The sequence below is a fragment of the Callorhinus ursinus genome, unplaced genomic scaffold, assembly GCF_003265705.2.
Source record: "Callorhinus ursinus isolate GAN/ISIS: 27379988/994484 unplaced genomic scaffold, GSC_fseal_2.0 scaffold44, whole genome shotgun sequence".
Taxonomy (NCBI): domain Eukaryota; kingdom Metazoa; phylum Chordata; class Mammalia; order Carnivora; family Otariidae; genus Callorhinus; species Callorhinus ursinus.
In genome coordinates this window covers 6,297,728-6,322,714 of record NW_027397106.1, presented here as the reverse complement: position 1 = coordinate 6,322,714, position 24,987 = coordinate 6,297,728, and the positions used below count along the sequence as shown (strand labels likewise).

The 24,987-nt window shown below is 43.6% G+C and overlaps 1 protein-coding gene and 1 long non-coding RNA gene across 4 annotated transcripts in view; one reads left to right on the top strand and one right to left on the bottom strand.

The window, feature by feature from the left end:
• The window catches only part of LOC141370766 (uncharacterized), a 46,578-nt gene extending 28,294 nt beyond the window's left edge, over nt 1–18,284 (top strand). The window contains exons 2-3 of the long non-coding RNA XR_012375086.1: nt 15,801–15,909; nt 17,808–18,284. This is a non-coding gene — a long non-coding RNA (uncharacterized lncRNA). The remainder of the gene's footprint in view (nt 1–15,800; nt 15,910–17,807) is intronic.
• ZNF641 (zinc finger protein 641) lies at nt 285–17,051 on the bottom strand. 3 transcript variants are annotated; one of them, XM_073882069.1, is made up of 6 exons: nt 17,032–17,051; nt 13,508–13,716; nt 12,878–12,969; nt 11,585–11,714; nt 10,849–10,962; nt 285–9,750 (listed from the first exon to the last, which is right to left on the bottom strand). In XM_073882069.1, the coding sequence occupies exons 2-6, from the start codon at nt 13,689–13,691 to the stop codon at nt 8,996–8,998; spliced, it is 1,275 nt and encodes a 424-aa protein (XP_073738170.1). In that variant the 5' UTR covers nt 13,692–13,716; nt 17,032–17,051; the 3' UTR covers nt 285–8,995. The 3 variants fall into 3 exon arrangements, with proteins under 3 accessions (XP_073738170.1, XP_025738574.1, XP_073738169.1); XM_025882789.2 differs by lacking the exon at nt 17,032–17,051 and adding an exon at nt 16,658–16,785; XM_073882068.1 differs by lacking the exon at nt 17,032–17,051 and adding an exon at nt 15,928–16,067.
• Nucleotides 18,285–24,987: the final 6,703 nt, after the last annotated feature.

The window sequence follows — 24,987 nt, the reverse complement described above, 5'->3', positions numbered from 1 at the left end:
AGTATTCACTAATGACTAAATGCCTGCAAGTATTCTGGGCACTTTGCTGAATGAAGATGGATAAAGCATAATCCCCACTTTTCACTGCTCACATTCTAGTGGCATATTTGGGTTTTTAACTTTAGTCAGAGCAAATGGAACATCCCTGACCTCAATTCTTTGCTTTCCTTTTATCTCAACTGCCTCGTGTGATGATGATGATCAGAAAATTGTTGGACTTTACAGTGGTAACAAAGTTTAGATGCCCTCTAGCATCATATATTCAATGACTGTTGATGAAACAGTTAACAGAAATACAAATGGCCTTTAAAAACATGAAAAGGTACAATTTTACTCACAAGGGAGATGCATATTAAAACAATAAGATAATATTTTTTTAATCAATTCAAAGGTTTTGAGAACCTACTCCATTGGTGAGGCTGTGGGAGATCAGGCACTCACACAATGCTAGTGAGTGTGTAAATGGAAGGAATCTGTCTTTCATAATTACAAATGCAAATGTCCTTTGATCCAGCAGAACCACTTTCTCTTTTAGATGTAAATGGATTTGTGAAAAGACTTATGTCCAAGGTATTCAGTGCAGCACTGCAGTAACAAAACAGAAAAGGAAATAATCTAAATGTTACTAGGGGACTAGTTAAACTGAAGCTTCCAATACAGTGAAGCTGCATGCAGCTGTAAAAAGGAGATTCTCGATGTATTATTATGACAAGCACCCAAAGATATAGTAAGTGAAAAAACAATTCAGGACATTAAGTATACCATACTACCTTTTGTGTAAAATGAAGGAAAATATACCTCTTTGTAATTGTATAAAATTCTGGAAAGATACACACACAAAAACTTACTGGTTCTCCACTGGGAGGGGAAGATGATGGGAATTGTAGAGGATACATAGAAATGAGACTCTCTTACTCTCTCTTTTTTTGTATTTTCAAAGAACATGTACATTGTAACTTGTTCAAAAATAAGGTAAAAAAATTTCACACAATTGTCAGTTATAGCTTTTTCATTTATAAGGTGGTTTGTACTTTTGCGTGCATTATTTCATTTCATTTTCACCTCAGTCTCTTAGATCTTAAGTGAAAAAGCTAATGTTTGGAAAATGTGCACTTTAGAAATTGGCTTTTAACTATGGACTCCAGTGCTCTCTTGTCTACAGCTACCCATGCCAAAGGGGACCTCACCATCCACTCAGTAACTCTCTGAGACATCCTTTCTATGTAGGTAAAGGGCAGGAGTTAGAACTCATTTCTACATTGTTTTAAAAGTTTGAGGTTTCTTGTGGGGGAGGGTGTTCTCAAACACATTGCAGGGTGTATTTTCAGAGCATGGAAACATCTCCATTTGTCAGTGGTCTCCAAACAGTAGCTGTCCCCCCTCCTCTGGGGAGCTCTGTGATGACAAGTCTATGAGGTTGGGCTGGAGATCACTTCAGCCACAACCTAAATGCCTAGCAAGGAGAGGAAGACATTCTGGGAAATAAATATAGGGGCACCATGTCAGAAAGAGAACTTTAAAAAGAGAAAAAGCCAAAGGATTTAGAAGAGAGGAACTGAAGACTGAGGGGGTGTCAGCATGAAGCATTGGATGGGGCTGAGAAAGGCACTGAGAGAAGGGAGCAAGGAGAGGAAGGCAGGATTTCAGTAAACACCACTGGAGATGGCAGAGAGAACGGGGTGGTGGGAATGCAAGCTGGTGCAGCCACTCTGGAAAACAGTATGGAGGTTACTCAAGAAGTGGAAAATAGAGCTACCCTACGACCCAGCAATTGCACTACTGGGTATTTACCCCAAAGATACAAATGATCTGAAGGGGCACCTGCACCCCAATGTTTATAGCAGCAATGTCCACAATAGCCAAACTATAGAAAGAGCCCAGATTTCCATTGACAGATGAATGGGTAAAGAAGATGTCATATATATATATACAATGGAATACTACTCAGCCATCAAAAAATGAAATCTTGCCATTTGCAACAATGTGGATGGAACTAGAGGGTATGATGTGAAGGGAAATAAGTCAGAGAAAGACATTTATCCTATGATCTCACTCATGTGGAATTTAAGAAACAAACAGGATCATAGGGGAAGAGAGGAAAACATAAAACAAGACGAAATCAGGGAGACAAACCGTAAGAGACTCTTAATCATAGGAAACAAACTGAGGGTTACTGGAGGGGATGGGGGTGAGGGGAGGGAGTAACTGGGGAGGGTACGTGATGTTCATTACATCCCATGCTCATTGCACTGGGTGTTATATGCAACTGATGAATAACTAAACTCTACCTTTGAAATTAATAATACACTATCTGTTAATTAATTGAATTTAAAGAAAAAAATAAAAATAAACGGCGAGAACAGGGGCCTCAATGAACAATCACAGCTGTGTTACTCTTCCCCCTTTTTGGTTAGGAGAAAGACCAGACTTGTCAAGAGTATTACTCCAGGTGACTGGAGGAAGTAAGAGTGAACACAAGAAAACAGGGAAATATGAAGCATGGTGGTAGGTGTCAGAACAGCCTGGCTGGTGCTCAGGGAGCTGTAGAGGTGGATCATCCCCTAAACAGTAGGCCTGAAGCTCCATTAAGGCACCTCCCATGGAGGAAGAGCAAAGCCTTTGGGTTGCACTCAAGGCCCGAGGAGGGGTTCCTTCCCCTCTTTCCCACACCCCAGGAAGGTCCACAGGTGGGAGGCTGTGTCAGTGGGTCAGAGGCTGGCAATTTCCATGCCAGCTTCCCGTGTTTTCTCCCACACTATTTTTTTCTGTTACCTTATTCTCTTGATAACTTCTGCTATATGCCCATCCTCTTTAACCACAAATGTGAGTATGTCTGGTGGACCCAGCTCCTGCCTAACCCCATCTGTGCATGCCTCCTCGGGTTCCCCTCACATCGCCAATTATTGTAAATTTGCCTAGGGGGTCAAGTCACCACCATCACCTCAGTCTCTAGACTCGGCTTACCACTTTAAGGGGCTCCCAAGAGCAGGGTCAGCACTTGAATGACCCCGAGATGGAAGGCCTCCTCATATTTGCTCCCTAGGCCCTTACCTGCCTTACCCTAGGCCTAGTCCTGCTCAGTACTCTGCTTCCCTCATCTCCAGGTTGGGTGAAGACCAGCTAACTGGGGAGGGACATCTGGAAGCCAGGACACCAAGAGGGAAATGGGGAGGCCTAACTTGTGGCATCTTAAGGTTTATGTTTTTGGGAGGGGCAGTGAAGGGGCTCACACATGGCTGTGTAGCTCCCCCCAGAGCTATCTGGGGTCCCCCACTCTGTGGCAGCCTTTTGATCACCAGAGAAGAGCTGAGAATGGAGGAAAGAGGAGAGGAGAGGACTGAGATAGGAAATCAGTGATACAGCCAATACGACCTTTATTCAACTGACAGGGACCACAGGAACATATTAGAGACCCTAAGGATACAGACCAAGTTCCCCAGTGGGTAACCCATGGGAAATTCACAGTCCATCAGAGGGAACCAAGTCAGACAACAGCTAGAAATCTGGCAGGCACAGAGCAGTTGGGCTGGATAGCACGTGGGCATACACCTCCGAAGCTTCCTGTATGAGGGTGCCGTGGTGGCAGTATTGTGAGGCATGGCAGGAAAGTGGTGCCAGGGAAGGGCTCGGCTGAGGAACATGCTGAGTACAGGGCCTGTGTTAACACTTGTTCTCCCAGGTCTGGGATAGCAGTGCCTGGCACAGAGTGAGCTGGCCAAAAATGGCTTTAGAATTGAAACTGATTCTCAGAAACCACAAGAGACAGGAAGGGACTAAGCAAATCAAAGTAGCAAAAAGTAGAAATCCACTTTGGAAGCTACATCAAGGGAGAAAGAGCCTGCAGGGAATGGAGTGCAGGGCCTGGACTTGGCAGTATAGACAACCTGTTGGCCAGGTTAGGGTGGGTGAGGAAGGGTCAGAGAGACAGGAAGAGATGCAGAGTGGTGAGATGGCAGCTGAGTTGCTAGAGCCAAGCCAAGGATCTGAGGGAAGAAAGTGGGAAGTATGAGCAATTGACCCTGCTTCGTAGGCTTAAAGCTGACAAACTGGACAACAGGCAGAGGGACAGAGGGCTCTTAATGGAACGGAATTGGCTAGAAGCTTGAAGAGGACTAACTATGATGGAAAGAGGATAGGGACTAGAACAAATACCCTTGGGGAGGTGAGGCATGCCTCAGGCGAAACAAAAAAACCAAACCAAACCAAACTAACAGAAAAAGAGAAGTGGGAGTGAAGAGTGAGGAAGGAGCTCCATTTATTGGGAAAATGGAGGCAGGGACTCCTCCCTGGGGCCTGAAGTTGAAGAAAACTATAGCCAAGTTTCTCCATCTTGGGGAGAGGGGCTGATCACCTCCCCCCAAACTCCAACCTTTTGATCTTGGGAGAGCCCCACAGGGGTGGTGGGTTTGCAACGGTCAGTTCAGTCTGTCCTCATGAGTTTGGTTAGGAGAGGAGCTAGAGGAGGTAATGGGACCAGGGCCTGCAAGACAGGTCCCTTCCTGCAGTCTGAATTGGACAGAATCTTCAAAGCAGGAAATGTATTTTTGACATAGGTGCCATGGCTTAATTGATTACAACTCCACTTGGTAAACAGAGTCTGGGTTCAAATCTCGCTTGTGTCACATATTACTAAATGAGCTTGGTTCTTTCTTGTGTCCTGGGGGCTCTCCAATGCTTCTGTTGCCCTTGCCCATAGGGTAGGCAAATCATGGTTAGGAATCCCTTGCACGGTACCTCATTGATCTCCAATGCAATTGTGAGGTTGGAAAACTTGGTTCCTTAAGGGTTCGTGAGAGCCGGCCTTACTCTCTATCCTGAGCTAAATGTTCACCTTGAATGCCTCCGGGCCAACTTATTAGGCCAGAAGGACCAGGTAACTAGCAAAGGAAGACCATTTCCTTGGATGTGGTTTTTCAGTTTTACATTGAATTTCCCTTCTTTGAGGTACCTGCTCCTTTTTGTCCTTTCAGATTTCTGGACCCATGAATCCTCAGTGTCCACTGTAGAAGCTCTAGCCCCAATCAGTCACAACAGTTCGGTAGTGGCCCCAACCAGTTTCTAAAATTGTTGACTAACCCAGTCCTGTCACTGATTTAAGGGTGGGGACTCAATGAAACCAGAACTGAGGACAAACTAGCCTTGAGGGGTTGCAGAAAATAAATTTGACAAGATTCCCCTTTCTCCCTATTTGAAGAGGGTGAGGTACCACTGATTGAAGTGGAATTTGAATCTCCTGGCCAGTAATTCTCAAACTTTAGCATACATCAGATGTTCTGGAAGGCAAGTGAAGACTGATTGCTGGGCTCTGCTCTCAAAAGAGTTTCTGATTCAGTTTGTCTGGGGTGGAGCCTGAGAATTTGCATTTCTAAAACAAGTTTCCAGGTGATGTCGATGTTGCTGGTTCAGAGACCACATTTTGAGACCCAAGACCTAATATAGCACTCCAGGGAATAGAAGGAAATTTTGCCAGCTCAGGATTTCTAAGGGGTCTAAGGGAATAGACTTCACCTTTCTGTTACTGTCCAGCACCCCTCATCCCCATCCAGTGCACTCATCTGAACAGAGATGTAAAGAACATGTCTCCTGGCATCTCTGGTTCTGAGTCAGGACTCACCTTGCCCTTGATGGAAATAAGGAAACAGTAGTTTGAGTGCAGGAGTACAGGAAAGGAAAGGATTTTGTCACAATTATCACACCTTTAGCTCCCTGAAGGCATAATATCACTTTGACAAGGGAAAACTTTTGCCTTCCACTTCTACATCAGTGTTAAGGCTTAAAATGTAAATAAGTCTGGTGACTAAACATAACATAATAAAAAAAATGTAAATAACTCTGGGAAAAGCTAACACTTTGAAGGGATTCTTTGCAGACATACTTTGATGGGGGGACAAAGGGGAGGTATTTGGGACCTGAACAGGGTAGAGGCACCACAGAAGGAAAAGGTGACAGGTTCCTGAAGATGGACGTCCCCATTTTACATTTGCCCAGAGAGAACACAGAGACAGGTTTTTTTTTTATTTAAAGGGGGTAGGGTGGACATGTGGCAAAGCCAGTTAGGAGAAAGATGGGAGATTCCCTGTGGGAAAAATCATTCAAATCTATTCACCCATCTGATGGCTGCTGCTTATTTTATTTTTTCGTCCAAGGGAAGTGGTATTGGACCGAGGTAGAGAAGACAGTGGTATACCAGAAATGACCTAAAGGGATGTCCTTTCTGCAGAAAGCTTTTAGACTCCATCATGCCTTTCATTTGGGTGCTATGACTGCACCCACACTTTGGGGGCTTTACTTGCTATCCTTACAATTACTAAAACAGATCAACTGCTGGAGGTTAACATTTGGTTATTAAGATGTGTGATCTGATAGTACAGAGAGTCACTTCCCATAAGTCTTTAAAATAAGGTTTGTGAGGAGCTCCATTTGTCAGCTTGTCATCTTTAAAAAAAAAAAACATAGAGTAGAATATCAGCAATACTCTTCTAGTCATTAAAGACTAGACTCTGTCTTTATACCCTACTGCCTCTGATATCTTAGTCCTTAAAATATTTAGTGATCCTTGCCTTGTAACTTTTGACACAAATATATAAATGATCATATTGGGTCAGTGTAACTCCCAATGACCCCAGTTTAGTTATTCCATGGATAGGCTCTGAACCTGCTAAATGTGTATATAAAACAAAGTGAACTGCTAATGTCTGTTTTTCTCAAAAGGGTGTTTCTGGTTTTTATCAGAGTCTCATAAGGGTCTGTGACCTAAAACAGGTTCTGAACCATTGCTTACATAGAGCTGATCTGCATTAATGAATGAGGCATAGTGAGAGGGTAAAAGAAATGGCACAGTCCAGTTTTACCACTGGAATCCAATACTCTCTTATACCCTGGGGTATCTCTAATCCTAAAATGCTCCTGTCTCTGAGGACCTTACAAAAGGCTGGCCATTTTGCTCTATTTGTAGGAACGTAAGCAAGAGAAGTGCATTCCAGGCAAAGAAGGAAGGCCGCTCTGAGTGGCAGAACGGAGGTAGGGGCTGGGTTGCTCAAGTCATATCCACTCTAAGAAGCCCAGTCAACAAAATGACCCTATTTTCAGCTCCATTTGGGTCCAGAATTCTAAGGAGCTGTGATTCACCCAGTTTTTCCTAAGCAAATGCGACAATCACTAAACTAGATTGTTGCAGCTTACTTCCTCTTGCCTCTCTGGTTAATTCCACCAATTGTGGTCGAGAAATAAGTGTGTTAAGGAAAAACCAGAATCTAAGCATTAAAGAGAAATTATCCCACTTTCATCTGCTTTGCTCCTCTCTCCCTAACCCCAAACTGCTCTTACATACAAGATAATTTTTAAATTATAAGATTGGTATTAACACATTATCAATAAAGCAAAACAATGACCAACTCATCAACCAACAGATGCTAGAATACTTATGCAAGTCCTGGAGTTAAAAGAGTCTTAGTGTGGCTACCTTCCCAGAATTGGGAAGTAAACCCAATGCACACCCCCCCACCCCCCATCAGCTGAAAAGCTAAACCATAGCCATTTCCCCTAAAATTCTGTTTCTGGGAGAATGAGATCCTCAAGAAAAACTGTCTCCTTGATAAGGCAATCAAGGTCAAATAAGAGAGATGACAACAACCTGCAAGCACTGCGATTCCTGTCCTAATTTCCCAGCACTAAAACAAGACAAAGAAACGCACTCAGCACAAAGCTTCTATATGTACCTTACTTGAAATCGACAAGAAACAGCTCACCTCACTGAGGATGTGTCTTTCTCTCTTCTCCCAGGCAAAAAGAATCTGTGGCCCAGAGATTTAGACCTAGACATATATTATCCACAGTTGTCTTGATCTCAGTAATACCGAGGAAGGCTTTACACCTCAACTCTCACAGCTTAACCCGTCACTTAACCCTTTCCACCAGGGCTCCCTTAATCGCTCAGCTTACTTCCTATCTTGAAACAAAACAAAAAATCCCATACAATCCCTACTACCCTCATCCCCAGAAAACAGCCCCTAGAAAATCTAGCTTGTACAGTTTGCACTTTGCATGCTCTCTTCAAAGACCCTGCACACAGATACACATAGACACAAAAAGACACAGTCAAGAGGAGAGGGGTCTGTTCACGGGGATAAAGATTTTTTTCTTCTGTGTGGGCCTGGGTCCCTTGGTGGGGTATAAGTCCATCTCTTAGCATTGTAGCGTGATCGCTCATCTGAACATGTGTATGACGAAGATGAAGGGAGTTGGAATAAGGGTGAAAAGGTTCTTGTTTCTGTTTTTCAACAAGTGGGGGTAAGAGGTGTGGATGTATATTTGGATGATCAGGGAAAGGGTGATGGACCCACACAGGAATGAGGTCTGCCCCTCAGCTTTCATTTGAATAAAAAAAGGACTCTGGTGCCTGATCACTATCTCTTTCCCGTTTGCTCATTACTCTCTAACCCAGTGTTCACCAGTGTGTTTCATGGAGTCACCAGTTCTGTGGGATGTGAAATAGAAAGGACAAAGGTCAAATCCATTTAGGAAACACTGCATTAAAAGAGGCTTAACAATTCTCTGTATGAATAAGTTCTCAGAGCCTTCAACATGCTAATATGGTCTTTCTCTCTATATACAGAGAGGATATAATAGTTACAATATACAAAGGTGTTACTCAAATATTTAACTGGCATGGCATAGACTCCAACCACTTAGAATGGACCTCAGCCATAAACTGCTGATTCTCAAGTGGTACCCTTGAGAATGGGCTAGGGCTGAATATCAGCCCATGCAGTAAGCATTGTTTCCTAAAAGTTTTGCCCAAAGAACTCCATTTTATGTGGTATCTCACAGAACTGGTGAGAAATGTCTGGCCAATGTTAGAACCTCATCTTTCGAGGGATGGAGCCAGGGCTCATGATTCTGGCCACTGGGGTGCAGGAGAGGGGCAGTTCTGGCAGAGACTCCTGGTAGCACCAGCTGCTGATAGATGTGACCACAGCTGCAGCAGAAACAGATTTCAAAAGACAGCTGTCCCTCTGTCCCAGCTGCTCCGGGGACTTTGTCCCTGGTGGGTCAGCAGGTGTCTGTCCAGGTGATGTTTACGGCCAAAGCTCTTTTCACAGCGAGGGCACTGGAAGGGCTTCTCCCCAGTATGGGTCAGCCAGTGTCTCACCAGGTGGTGCCGTCGGCCAAAACTCTTCCCACACTCAGTGCACACATGGCATTTTGGCACTGGTGGGGCACGCTGCCGTTTCCTAGCCCCTGGGCTCTCTCCAACCTCTTGGCCCTTGCAGGATTTGCCTTCCGCATGCACTCTCTGGTGGCTGGCCAGATGGGAGTTGCATCGGAAATTCTTGCCACACTCTGAGCACCTGCTGGGCTTGTCATGTAGGTGGGTTTTCTGGTGCCGGATCAGGTGGTGTCTTCGCCCGAAGCTCTTTTCACACTTGAGGCAGCTATAGGGCCGCTCCCCAGTGTGTGTTTGCTGGTGCCTGGCAAGGTGGGAGCCCCACACAAACTGTTTCCCACATTGGGGGCATGTGTGTGGTCTTAACAGGGAATCCATCTCTGTGCTACATAGAAGGTTTGAGAAGCTATCTTCCTGAAGAAAAGGTGGGCCCAGGAGCATTCCTCTGGAGCCCCTGGGCATGGAATCCCAGCTCTCATCCTGTTCTGGGTTCCAGAGAACAGTATCTTCAGACACACTAGATAACATTCGGGGAGGTTCTGCTTCTAGTTCAGGGGTATCACCCTCGTGCTCACTTCCATCTCCTGTGGAGAAGGGAAAATACCAACCCCAAGAGGGGAGTCACAAGAGAGTACTCCGGGACCCAAGTCACACGTGAAGTTGTCTGATTCCTGTTAGGGCCTAAACTTCACCCCATAAAGCCTGGGAGAACAGACTCCAATGTTGTATAAGACAGTGCAAGAGGTGTAGAAGTTAAAAACCTAAGCTTAGGAGGCAGATTACCCAATTTTGAATCTCAGCTTTCCCACTTAACTTTTGTAAGCCTTCATTTCCTCTTCTGTAAAATGGGAATAATTATAAAATAGATGTTATAAGATAGGTACTATAATACCTGCACATAGTGAGCACTTAGTAAATGATTTGTGCTATTGTTGTTATTTATTTATTTATTACAATTACTTCCATCTTCCTGCCTAAGCATAGATGGAGAGAGTTAAGAAATGTGCTGGAGTGCCTGCGTGGCTCAGTCAGTTAAGCGACTGCCTTCGGCTCGGGTCATGATCTCAGGGTGCTGGGATCGAGCCCCGCATCAGGCTCCCTGCTCCGCGGGAAGCCTGCTTCTCCCTCTCCCACTCCCCCTGCTTGTGTTCCCTTCTCTCACTGTCTCTCTGTCAAATAAATAAATAAAATCTTAAAAAAAAAAAAAAAGAAAGAAAAAGAAAAGAAAAGAAATGTGCTGCAATCCTTACTGGCTAAGTGACCACCTGTCAGCAATACTAGAGACACTCCGGAAAGCATCTCCACAATGGATGGGAGGTTGAACAATAACATCAACAGTAACAACAACAACAACTAACATTTATTGAGTGCTTATTATGTGTCTGGTACTGTTCTACTCTGTTAATATATTGAAATCTCACAATAATTTACTGATGAGCAACCCAAACAGGGGTTACTTTTCCAAGGTTCCCAGGTGTAGGCCTGGATTCAAATCCACAAAGTTTGGTTCTAGAGCCTGCCTTCTAAACCTTTCTGCTACACTGTCTTGCCTTTGAAGAAAAAGATCTGTAAACTTTTTGACTCTGTAACTCACTGAGCAGCGAAGGGATTAGATGGACATATAACAATGACATTCCGAGAGGGTTGAAAGCAGTGGCTGAAAGTCTATACTAGGTGCTTACCTGTGTATGTGACCCTCAGGATGTCCCTCTCCTCCAAGTCCTGAGGGTCAGGAACCCATTGTTCTTCCCCTCCTTCTAGTTGAGAAAGCATGTCCAGTTTGGGAATTGGAAATCCTGCCCATGGGAAAGGAAAACAGAGATGTCAGTGAGTTCAACTGTAATTCCATTTCTGAAAAAAAGCTGTTTCCTAGATTACTCCTTGGAACTGAAGATAAAAGAAGGCCAGATACAGGCCTCTCTCCCGTCCCCATTTCTGTTAAGTCCCTCTTCTTTCTCTTAGAAAATCATATTGTCTTACCTAGCATGTCTGTTTCCTTCCACTCAAATTTCAAATACTTCCAGCCCAACTGTCCTTAACTTCACTTAATTAGCCCTACCACAGCTGTCCTACCCCCACTCCCATCTTACCTAGATGGCTTGCTGACTTTCCAAGGACTCAGTTCTATCACTTAAATGTCCTTCTCTCTGCTTTGTAAGAACCTCCCAATTCCCAACCAAGAAGAGCCTGAAGTTCTCTTCACAATTCAGCATTATTTTGCTGTTGTTTTTAAGAAATGACACCTCATTTCCATTCTCTCTGGATTAGCCCTAATGCTCTTTCTCTGGTGAAAGCTTAGACAGATTTCCAGCCAAGGAAAGAACCCTAGATAGACACTATCCAATAGCTCTGGAGCAGATGGCTCCATCCTCCCAGAATAATAATCTTTTAAAAGTAGCTAGGGAAGATCATGCTTACTTAGAGAGACCACTATCCCACAGTTTTCCTGCATGACATATTCTCCATAAAAGTCTGTCTGAGAAGGGTCCAGGCTCCGCCACTCCTCCTGAGAGAAGCACAATGACACATCCTTGATGGTTACCAGGCCCTGAAACAAAATGTAGCATCATCTGTCAGTAGTTGTTCCTTAAGGAAAATGTGATCCCAGTGTAAAAGGCTGAAGTAGTAGACGAGAGGCCATGACAGCATCTAGAGAAAGAACTTCCCAGAGGTCCCTGGGTAAAGCATATAGTTTTGGTGAAAGATAAATGAGCAGATGGGCAAAAGTATGGTCAGTGAGTGAGTGAGGATAATGTCTCTGGAGCAGTTTCCCACTGGGACCATGGGAAGTTGGAGGCACCATGAACTCACCGCTCCCTCTGTTTGACTCAGAGTTTGTCTGCCCAGTCTTTCTCACTTGCCTTATTCTTTTCATTGCAGAAATTGGGTACTAGCCTCTCCTTCCACCACTTGACCTTTCCTTTTCTATCAGCACAAAATCATTTAGATAAAACATTCTTTCTTGCCCCGCGCCCACCATGCCATATCCTTATCTTTTGAGACAGCATAGTATAGTGGTTAGGAGCCCAGATTCTTGAGCCAAATGACTCCTAGCTCTGCCACTTATTAGCAGTTTGTCCTTACACAAGGGCCTTAATCTCTTCCTACTCTATTTTCTCATCTGTAAAATGGGCCTCATTGGGTTTCTCTCAGGGTTAAATGGGTTAATATACATAAAGCATTCAGAGAATTGCAAGCATGGTAAGCACTCTGGGAGTGTAGCTACTACTACTATTATTATCTTTCCCAGGGTCTCCCAGTGCCTTCTGAATCTAAACCTATTTCTCTGTCTGGCTCTGCCCCTCTTTACACCTCTCTATCTTCTCTTCTTTTCTATAAATTCTCCATTATCCACCCAGTCCTGCCTACTTTATGTTCTTTCAAGCTTCCTTCAGGTCCTCTTTTCCTAATCTTTCCAGATTTTTTTCTTAAAGGACATTAACAAATTGTTCTTAAAAAAAATCTCTCTAGGGATGGCATGGCCATCCATTAGAAACAACTTAACCTCTCGGAATTCCCCTCTTCTTGTCATGCCTCCACTCATTTTTTCAAGGGTATTATAAGCCCCGTGGAAAGGTAATCTGTTCAGTTATAAGATGAAGATACCATTAGTGATCATGTGAGATAACAAATCGATAGGCTGATGCTGAGGCTACAGAAAGGCAGCAGTGATGAGACCCTGGGAGAGGCCAAGGGAAGCAGATAGCCCACCTGTGATCCTGCCGCAAGAAGTGCAGCTGCCATCTCCCAATCTCCGGTGCTCCCCTCCTGGGGAATGGCAGGAACCCAGGGAGCTGACTGAGCTGGAGAGGAGAAAGAGGAACCACTAGAAATGGACCATCCACCCTTTCCCAGTGAAAGCCTGGGCCCCATGTTAGAGGAGCTTAAGGGTCACATTTTCCTATATCTATGCCCCTTGGTAAAACTAAAATGCATACACATAGTGGAAGAGACATTCACTCAAAATGTTCTGCAAGGCTATTAGGTGGTTTTTACAAGAGCTTATATGTCAGCCATCTCTACTAGGCTAGCTGTGGTCTGAATTTATATTATTTGAATATAATTTTCACCTAGTAAAGTGCATCTTACTGGGTGTGTTCTCAACAGTAATCGGAGTTGTTGTCACTTCCTTTGTCTCCCACATTCAATACCACTAACCATGCACTTGCAGCATGTGGAAGGAGTGATCATGCAAGAAATGGGAGAAGCCCAGTTTTATGGTTTACAGAATCCAGGGACTCCTTATATTCCTGTGACCAGGGCCCAGGAAGCCAGGAAGAATGGACTAGTCCTGGTACAGGTTACCATACTCAAACACACATACACCCTCTAGGCTCTCACCCTTCTCCTGAAGGGACTGTGGCTCCTCTTCAAGGTCACAGCATAGGTGTTCTAGTGGCCCTGGTGCTGTTCTCCATGGCCCCTCTTCTTGGCTTCCCCTTTCCACCTGAGGCTCTGCTCCATCCAGCTGGACATTCATTGACTCCCATCCTGTCCCCAGGACTGCGGTCTGTTCTGAAAGCATTTTTGCTGCAAACCCAAATTGTGACCTGGAACAAATTCATTATCAGCTGTGCCCATTCAAAATGGAAAGGGGTGATATTCGTAAGGGAGTTATGGAGAACAGCCTCAGGGATAAAAAGATGAAACTGGGTAAGAGAAGCCTGATGGCAGATGAACTTTAAAAACTTGGTGTGTTCCAATCAACTGAGCCTGGGCCAAGCTTCTTGGAGGAACTCAGAAGTGAGCAGGTGCTAAACAGCAAAGTCACTAACAGTTATTTTGGGGACCTCATTGCAGAAACAGAATATCCCTGACGGCTGGAAGAACTTCATTAAAACAAACAAGCAAACAAACAAAAACAATCCTGGAAATTCAAAAGCTATTCATTTAATTTCAACAAATACAATGAAGTAAGCAATCTGGACACATGTAGGATGGGATGTGCACTGACTTACACTCAACAAAAATGGATATAATCACATATAAGATTTTCTGCCACAAATCCCATTCTCATCAATTAGTTCAGAATGAAATGATTACTATAGGTAGAAGACCCAGCCAAATATGTGTGTGTGTGTGTATGTGTGTGTATAAGGAGCACACCTCTCCTTTATAAGACTGAACCAAATGACACCTCACTTAAGCCTCAACAAAGAGACATAACCTGTCACTCTGAGGCAGAAAATGAGAACTGGTAGTAAATGTGGTGGAAAGACCAATAACTTAGAAAGCAGGTATAAAAATCCAAAACAACCATAACAGACAGGAGAAATTGATCAGTGAGGAATTGATTCTAATTGAAAAAAAGAACACAAAGGGTTTGAACCAGAGTGGATAAAGGGGAAATAGTTGATGCTAACATGACCTCAGTGGGTGAATTAACAACCCTGTGAGTTGAGACACAGGAAAGAACCTGAGACATAAGAAAGAACCAGTCAGATCTCATTAGAAAAATATATTCAGTTTTAAAGAAGGGTATGAAGAAGCCAGAATATGTTTCATCAGAAGAAACAAAAGTGGAGAAAGGGATGGGAAATATGGCCATTGGGAAAAGTTAAAAACAACAGACATAGTTTTCTCCTGTCTAGGGAAAAAAAGCTGATGAATGATGCTACTAAGAAAGAGAAATGGTTTATATCTCTGTATAGATCTATTCTGTTGATTGCAAGAGAAGAGATTTAGGTTAAAGATATTCTTTCTTTCTTTCTTTCTTTTTTACAGATTTTATTTATTTATTTTAGAGAGAGAGGGAGAGAGAGAGAGAAAGAGAGAGTGCGCACAAGTAGGGGGAGGGGCAGAGGGAGAAGCTGAGCAGGGGCTCGATCCCAGGACCCTGGGATCATGACTTCAGTCCAAGGCAGACACTTAACTAACTGAGCCACCCAGGCAAAAATTCTTAACAATAATTCTGTAGTGCACAGGACCAGGTTGTGGGCTTTTCTTTTCTCTGGACATCTTAGGAGTCAGAACAGGTCTCAGGTGTTGTGACAAGGGCTTCCCTGACTTCTGGCAGAGAAACAGTCTATGAGACTGCAGAGTCCTTTTTGCTTGGCAACTTTTTTTGTGTGTGTGTGATTATTATTCAGTACTCAAGCAGTCAGAGCCAGTGAAAGGCTTCCAAAAACAGGTCAGAACCTTGGTTAACTATCCTGGCTCACTCATATCTATTCAGTAACATTTGCAGGAACCCAGAAGCCCAGGACAGGTAATGACAGATGTCAAGTTGTTTATTTTCTTGCCTGTCTTTGACAAAAGAGGTAGGTGGCAACCCTAAAACCAATGCACAGGAAGGCAACAAATTACCCTTTCATCTCAGAAGTCCAAAGAAGTCTCAGGGCCTCATGGGAACATCCTGGACTGATTCCCAGCTTAGGAGGTTTCCTTTTCAGAGACTTCTCATGAGAAAGGAAAATTCCCAATAAAGCAATAAAGGGAAACTTCCATTTTAACTCTCTCTTCTGAATTCCAGCCCCTGTATTTGCCTTATTTTTAACATATAAGGCACCAATTCCCTCTCCTCACTGGAGGTCTTCTTTGTTTCTCAAGCTCCCTTTGAACATCCTCCCTCAGCGTTTACCTACAAATACCCGGACACCTGTCTCAAACTCATTTCTCCATCTCCCCAGCACAGTGCCTTGATGGGAAGCCTCTTTCTGCAGAGCCTACTGGGCTAGCGGTGAGCCTCTCCAGATCACGGACAGAAAACCTCTGGAAGTGCTGAAAATCTCAGCAACAAGGGAGTGGGTACTTATCCTCACACTGCATTTCCTCCGATGTTCACTCTCTCAGAGCCAGCACCTGGGCAGCCAAGGGTGTCAGCCCTAACCAGGTTTCTCCTGGCTCCAGGATGTTCCCAGGCCTACTGGAGCATGGGTTCTAGGGCTTCCATTTCCCACTTTTCCTCACATATCCGAGTCAGGGCACCTGCTGAAGGAAGTTTTTGCAGCGCGCGCTGTCGGACAGGGAAAAGAGGGTGTAAGGAAAGGAGCAGCCCAAGGGCACAGGGACGAGTCGCTCTCTGTCAGAGAACCCTGCCCTCTGCCCCGGGTGGGGCAGGGGCGGGACGGGCGCCTGCTCCTAAGTAGGGTTGCTTCTCCCCTCCTTCTTGTCACAGTGCCCCTGGAGAGGGTCAGATTTCAGAGAATCCGAGAGAGGCAGAGCTGGGGCAGGGGAAGTGAGGTCAGAAAAACAGGTTTCCCCTTAACCGGGGCAAGAGCAAGTCAAGAGAAAGGAGCCACGGGGTAACCTGTGCGCGAGTGACAGCGGCGGGAACCCGCGGGGCCTGACAGCGACGCCGGAGACGGGGAAGCCAGGGCGAGGGGCGGGCGCAGAATGTCAGTGGGGCCGACCCCCCGGTGAAGGCAGCGACCCGGAGGCCGCGTCGATCCTCCTCCCCGCCCCATGGGTGACTGGGCCCCCACCCGCCGCCCCGGGAAGCCTGGCGTCCCTCCCTCCAGCCGCGACTCCCTGCGGCCCGGCCCCACTCACCCTGGTCGGCTTGGCCTGCGGCCCGAGCCTCCCTCCAGGGCGCCGCCTGCCCCTCCCCTCCGCCCTCCGCTTCGTCGGAGCCGGCGGCCGCGGAGCCAGCGACGGGCGGAGACGGCGGCCGGGCGGGCGCGGGCGGGGCGGACACAGGAAATCCCCGCCCGCTTCCGGGGCTCGGCGGCAGCGGCAGCGGCGGCGGCGGCGTGGGGGAGGGGGTGTGGGGGTGAGGGGGTGGGCAGGCCGCGGCCCCCACGCCCCCCGCGCCCGGGCCCGCCGAGCCCCGGATCTCGGCGCCCGCCCGCCCGAGGACGCCGCGGGCCCAGGCGTCCGGATCCCGCCTACGGTGGCCGCCCGCCCGCGCCCGCTCCCTGACTGACCATTTTCGGTCCCGGCCCCTCGGCCTCCCACGGGGTTCTCTGCACACGGGATCATTAATTACCCCGACATTTAATAACCGCGCGTTATATGCCAGACAATCGCTGTGAAAGCGAATTCTCAGGCAACAGTCCGGAATTCCTCGAAGAGCTTGACTGACTTCTAGGTTTCAAGACAGCAAGGATAGGGGGCTTGAGAGAGCCCTGAGGAGGAGTCACTCGTTCCGCTTGAGGGATAGTCAGGTTGACTTCACCGAGACTGTGCTCTCTGAAGTAGGCCTTGTAGCCGCATTGTCCGGTCTGCGGGAGCCACTAGCCCCATGTGGCTGCTGAGTGCTCGCGGGGTGGCTAGTCCAAACAGAGTTGTGTTGTAACACACACACCAGATGTAGATGAATTAACAAAATGTCGAAGAGCTAATAAGCAGTATTTGGCATGTATAGGGTTAAATACATTATTAAAACTAATTCCACCTACTTCTTTTCACTTTTTAAATATGGCTACTGAAATTATTAAATTATATATGTTGCCTGCGTTATTTTTCTATTGACAGAGCTACCTGGAACGAAGCATTAAGATAAGTTTGACTGAAAAAGATGAGAAGGGACTACAAAACAGAATAAACCATGATACCATTAGAATCTGTTTATAATCTACAAATCACATTATTTCATTATCACAACAATTCTATAAAATTTTATAGACTTAAAAAATAAGTGACTCACTTAAGGTCATAGGTGGCAATCATTCCTTTAATAAAAATTTATTTTTTTTGCCAGGCGCTGTAACTAAATGCTGGCAGTCAGAGATCCCAAAGGAATTAACTGTGGATTCAAGGACTCAGTCTTTGGAAACTCAAGTCAACAAATATTTGCTATCAAATGTAAAAGATGCTAAAATGGAGGAATATACTCTGCACTAGGAACAAAGAAATACATATGTATGGGAGGAAATCAGAGAATGCCTCACAGGAGTCTTGAGGCAGAGGAGAGTGGAAAGGGCTTCATAATGAGAAAGAAGAGAATGTGCTAGACGTGTAATTGGGAAAGGGTATAGAGCATATTCTAGAACCAATCATAGGATATGTGGGGGGAGTGGTACAGCCAGGTTTTCTATCTCAGGTCCTGGAACTAAGTCTAGGGGTTCTTTTCATTTATGTTACCACTGTTGATAAATACAAGGTGTGTTAACCAGGGTAGGCTGATGAAACCAGTATCTCAGCGTTTTAACACAATAAAGGCTTATGTTTCATACAAGTCAGTGTATAGTGGGTTAACTGGGGCCAATGGTGGGCTGTCCCTTGCACTCATGAAAGGACATGGCTTTTATCATGTGACTCCACCATCACTGGTTGCCTTGGAATCATCCAATCTATGTGCCTCAGATAAGGGAGGAGAGCCGTGGTGGACTTATTAGAGATACCACGGGGGCCAGCCCTAGAAGTGGAGTACATCATTTTCACCCCATTCCCTTAGTCTGAATTCAGGTGTGTAGTCACATTGTCCCACCTAACTGCAGGGGTGACTGGAAAGTAAAATGCTTGTACCTGGTAGAAAAGGAAATGGGGTTTAATGAACACTTACATTGCCTCTGCTACACAGTGTTAAACTGAACTTAACCAAGCACCTAAACCTGACTTTACTTAAAAGGGATATTTGGGGAAAGCTGGCAGCCAGATAGATGGGAGAGGCAGCCCAGACTCTCCTCTCTTCTTCTTTGGGAAACAAACCAGTGTAAGATCATATCCTTAAAAAAAAAGGTAGGGGGAGGGTGAAGGGAGGCAAAATAGTCTTTGGCCTAATGGCATGATAGTGGGGCATTAATATTTAAGTAAACATGCGCTTTATGTCAGAACCTTGCCTTAAACATCACAGGGAAAAAACGTAAAATACCTCTGTATTATGCTTTGATGTGCCACCTCTTTACCTATCAGTCAACAAACTGTGAAGTGTAGATATTATCTCAGCATGGTTCAAGGGTATTAAGTGAACCAAAAGGCAAAATTAGGACTTGAGCTCTGGCCTTAGACTTAAAACCTGGCACCAGAGTAGTACCTTACCTTTCACAGTAATATATGGACAAATCCAAACTCCTACATAATGTTACAAGATAGAGTAATTAAAAATGCAGTGAGCAGCAGGTAGAAAATTCCATCTAAAACTTCCTGGTGGAAAAGTTTCAAGATCAGTTTTGGTGGCAAAATGTAGAAAGAACAGCCTGGATAGAGTCAGAAGGCAGAAATGGATAGGCTGTCACATGCTGTGGGATGAAGAACACAGATGTGGGGGTGTCTATCTAGAGTAGAGGAGAAATGAAATGGGGAAATTGATAGAAAGATTAGAATAATGGGTTTTTTATTTGCTATGTCAAGTAATAGGGAGTCTTTATACTTAGTGTTATAAGGAAGTGATATACCTAATGGGTCTAATTATGTCATTCTAAGGAGACTTGGTGGTCTGGGGCTGCCCTATTGATAGAGTTCAGAACAACAGAATGGGATGAGTTGAGCCCATAGCCAGATTCTAGTGTATGGAATACAGAGTTCTTTAGGATACAGCAGTGTTCTTTCTGAGGCTCAGGGAGAATTCCCAGACATTTAAGGTTTCAAGTTCTTTATAGGACTTTGGAAGACCTTAAGAGACTCAGTCTCTTGTCTATCAGCCTTGACTTCATTTCTGAACTCCCGTTCTGCTGTGGTTTGAACAAGAAAGTGCAATGCAGGTGTTCACCAGTTAGGATTGTGTTATAAGTTCCTTTATCAGTTGACTGTAATGAATTAACAGCTTGGCTTATAAAAGCCTATTCGACCATAATGAAACCATACCTTCCATTGCTAACTAGAAACTAACCACCATTTATGACACTGCTTTCCTTTCATTCAGTTCTAAAGCTTGATGTCAGAGATGAATTTTCTATGAACAGGTTAGTGTTGTTTACTTCCTCTTTGTCCTACATAGGAAAAGAAGAAAGGAAAGAGAAAGGTTGAGGGAAGTTTCAAATTAGGACTCCTATGGAAAGGGTAAGGGCCCCCTTGTCAGTAATTAATAATTGTAACTAACATTTGGACAGCACTTTACAATTTACAAAGTGCTTCTTGTATATGTGATCTTCATGACTCACAGAGATAAATTATCTTTATTACTAGTTTATGGTTAAGGAAATAGACATTTAAATTATAGAAACTCCCCTTTATATAATCTTGGGCAGATTTATGTATATAAACCTGTTTCCTAATCAATAAAATGAAAGCCATTATACCTACTTGGTGGGGTTGTCGTGAAGGATGGGATGATGTAGGTAAACAATATAATACATAGTAAGAATTCAATAAATTATAAGACCTAAGAATTGAAGCTGCATAATGAGTAAAAAGAGGAGTTTGGTAGGGTGATGGACAATGCAAAGATAGGATGAAAGATCAATTTTATTCCAGAGTTTTGATGAGGTAGACAAATTGGTTGGAATGGAATGAGCTGAAGGTGTAGGTCACAGAGTGGGGTGCTTGAATTGGAGATAGGGAGGGGTTGCAGTTGTTGGTAATAACTAGGTATGGGGTATGATGGTGAGAAGAGTGGCCAAGATGGTGGACAAGGTCATTTCAGGTAAGAGAAAGTCAAGGAGCTTAGAGGGTAGGGTGTCAGCAGGATTAGTATTTACCAGTACTAGCTGGAGATGGATCCATCAAAATGGGTGTAGCCTGTAGTGCTGGTCCTGGAGGCACCAGTGACTATGAAAATATTTCAGTATTTTCATAATCGCACTTGTGCAATCTAACCCAGGGCATAAGAGAGAATTGTCCACGTGGATATTGAAGTCACCAGGAATGATGATGGGGTTATGGAGGGTGGTCTAGCAAGCTAGGGGATGGAGTCTTTAATGAAAGAAGGAGAATGACCAGGATGTGTTAGGTGATAATAAGAAGGAAGGGTTCTGTGTAGAATGCTTTAATGGCAAGGGCTTCAGAGGCACAGGACATTATTTATGGAGGAAGGAGGGAAATGGTACTTGAGGCAGCAATGAAGAGCAAAGAGAACACTTTACTTCTAGCCCTAGGTAGTGTAAAGCCATCATTTATATAGTTAAAACAAAACTTTCATGAAGTAATACTCACCTTAACTACATGCAGTATATGCTGTTGATTTCTGTTCTATTACCATATTTAAAAAGTTTTCTATTTACCACCCACTAAATTGATTTTACAGTTCACTAATGGATTATAGCTTATCATTTGAAAAGTATTGGTATGTAAGTTGTAGAAGCAAAAATAACCACCTCTTGAAATGACTGCTTGGGAAGCATGCTTTGTTAAGGAACAACCAGGTTTTGACTAGATAAAGGAGGAGAAAGAAACATCCATCAAAGAGGTTGAAGGATAAAAGGTGTCTGAGTCTGTTCAGGCTGCTGTAACAAAATACCATAGACTAGGTGGCTTATAAACAATGAACATTTATTTCTCACAGTCCTGGAGGCTGAGAAGTCTAAGATCAGGGTGCTGACAGTGTCTGGTGAGAACCTGCTTTCAGATGTCTTCTCACTGTCTTTTCACACGGTGGAAAGGGTGAGGGAGCTCTCTGAGGCCTCTTTTATGTGGGCACTAATCCCATTCGTGAGCTCTCTGTCCTCATGACCTAATCACCTCCTGAGGGCCCCACCTCCAAATATCATCACACTGGAAATTAGATTTCAACATATGAACTTTAGGGAGACACAAACATTCAGTCTATAGAAAGGGGGTTTTGTTGACGACAGACCCTGAATTCCAAAGGTTACAATGGAAGGATTTAGAGGTTGTTTTGGCAGTTAGAGTCTGATTCAAATTACACAATGTAGAGGACAGTAATAGGGTAAGAATCTCTATTTTGAGGGATGATCTGGAGGCTAAGGATTCTTATGGTGAATGTTGTAAGAGGAGATACAGGACATGATGGGATTAATTCTCTCATGGGGAGGTGGATAATCAGTTCTAATTATAGCCCCCTTCTTGGGATGGGTCTCCTAGTTTGTCAGTGGTCAGGTGAGGTGTAAGTGTTGGTTGGGGTTGAGTAGATGAGGTGTGTGTGTGGTAGAATGAGGGTCTCACAGAAATGTGTTGAGCTCTGTGGACTCTTTTTCAGTTCTATTGTGGATAGAGTTAAGGCTAGAGGGACTATCTTTCTGGAAGTGCCAGGGCTCTGAGAGTCCCTTAAATCAGGCTTGGCAATGAGTGGTAGTGGTTTCAAGGCTTAAGGAGTTCTGCGGCTTACAGTTAAATCCTGCTGTCCTTGATGTTGAAGGGGAGGAAAGGAGTGGCCTTACAAGAAGGTAACAGTTTCATGTGTACTCTTTAAGTAGGAAAATTTTAATTAAAAAGACAGTGCTAAATTAAATAGTGGGCACAAAGATATGCTAGAAATAGCACTAAACTAAGAACCAAAAGATTGTTTTTTAATTCTGGCTGTGCCTCTGGGTGATAGATCAGAGCCTTAACCTCATCTACCAAATTAGTATAATGTTGTTCTTCTTTTCCTTAAAAGCTCTTCTGAGGAATAACTTAAGTAAAAATATAGGCATATGGTGTAAAATTTATAAAGCACTATTCAAAGGCAAGATGTTGGCAATGGGCATTACTTGGCAGAAACAATTTGTAGTCAGTGCAAATAGTGGACTGAGTACAAGCAGCTGTCAGTTAGTGACAGCTGGTGTTGCAATCAGGGTAAGACTAGATGTTTTATAAGATTTAAAGAGATTTTTGATGGTGAGACGCAACTCAGACAAATAGATAAAAGGCAGAACTCTTTGTTACTTATAGCTCCTAAGAGAGAAGTCTGTTGTGTAGGGCCATATAGCTGGTTATACTGAGGACAGGGTAACAGTAGGCTGGAACTGTAGGAGGTGCTTATGTATGGCAAAAAGGATAGAGTTAAGTAGGTTCCCCAGGCTTCCTGGGGATTGGGTGTTTTGAATAATTCAATGGGCCTAAGAAAGAAGGAGCTGTTCCTGAATGTAGGTGTCTGGGGGCCTCTGGCAGTTGGGTATGTGTGTATTGTAACCCAGGAGTGTTAGAGCCTGATAAGGGAAGTAGCTGGGGTGGGGATTTGATAAGTTGCCCATGAAGGGGAATTGAGAGTTTTAGCCATGACATCAAGACTGGGTCAAAACAGCACTTGTGAAATATCATATTACACTGGGACAGCTTTGGAGTTGTGTAATCTCAAACTGTCATTTTTTTTAATAGTACAAAAACTTACAGCAGACTTCTCATTGACATAGTATAGTTTCTTAATTTAGCTATCTGTTTATTTACAACACATTTTATTTATAAGTTACTGAAAATCTAATCATTAATTCTGTTATCTCTGGCACTTAATTTATATTTTAAGTAGGCCAGATTGTTGAATCATTTTAGAGAAATACCTGGCATCATCTAATACCCAGTGTCAGAAAGAGTTAGACTGGGTTAAAAGTTCTTTTGAGATTATAAATGCCTATAGCATATAATGGCTGGTATAATTCAGGCTCAAAGTTGTTTTCCATCAGGTTAAAGTTATTTTCCTATTATATGGCTGTGGTAGAAAGAATATTAAGATGCCCCCTAACATTCTGGCCCCCTGATGTACACGTCCTGTATAGTCCCCTCCTCTTAAATATGGGTAGGACTTGTGAATATGGTGGGATTTAATTTCCATGATAAGCTACTGATCGAGTTAATCAAAAGGGAGATAATCCTGAGTAGCCCTGACCTAAGGAGGTGAGCCCATAGAAGTGGGCACTTCCTAAAGTCAGATTAGAAGCTGCCATGCTGTGAGGGGGCCATGTGGCAAGGAACCGAATGCAGCCCATAGGAGCTGAGAACTGTCCCTGGCTGTCAGCTAGCAAGGAAGTGGGGACCCCAGTCCAATAGCCACAAGAGATCAGATTCTGCTGACAACCATGTGATCTTGGAAGAAGACCACGAGTCTCAGATAAGATCATACCATAGCTTACACTTTGATTTTAGCCTGATGAGACCCTGAGCAGGGTACCAAACTGACCCTTGCCTGGACTTCTGACCCACAGAAACTCTGAAATAATAAATTTGTGTTGTTTTTAGTTACTAAATTGCAGTAATTTGTAATGCAACAATAGAAAATGAGTACACTATGTGTCTCATTTTTCATTTTTATGATTGTACATGTATAGGCACTACATTTATTTTTTTTCTTGTACATGGAAATTAGTTGTTCATACTTTTTTCTGTCTTTTTGAACAATGCTACTGTGAGTACCTTGTAAATTACTTCTGGTACATTTGTTTAAGAGTTTCTCTAGGATTAGAATTGTTGAACCATAGAGTATGTGAATGGTCACCTTCACAAGATAATGCCAAATGGCAAAAGTTGTTGCAAAAACTATTAAAAACAAACAATAAAGTTAATAAATCTCCACTAGACTAAAAGAAAAACTGAAAAGACAAGTTACCAACATCAGGAATAAAAGAGTGCCTCACTACAGATTCTTCATACACTCAAAAGCTAATAAGAGATTGTTATGAAAAATTTTATGCCAATGAATTTGGTAATTGATGAATTGGACAAATTCTTTGAAAGACAGAAATTATCGAATTATAGGAAAATATAGAAAACCTAAATAGCACTATATCAACTAAAGAAATTAGATTTGTAATTATAAATCAGAAGTAATCTCAAGGTCCAGATGGTTTTACTGGTGAATCTGATCAAACTTAAACAAAAGGATGCTAATCCTACAAAAAAAAAAAAAAACTTTCAGAAAAGAGAGAAGGGGACACTTCACTCATTTAAAGAGGCTATAATTATCCTAATACTAAAACCAAACTAAGACATTATACTTCTAAACTTGTTATGAGACAAATATAACCTTGATGTCAAAACTAACAAGAACATTACAAGAAAATAAAGTTACAGACCCTCATGGACATAGATGCAAAAATCTTTAACTAATTTTTAGCAAATTGATTACAGCA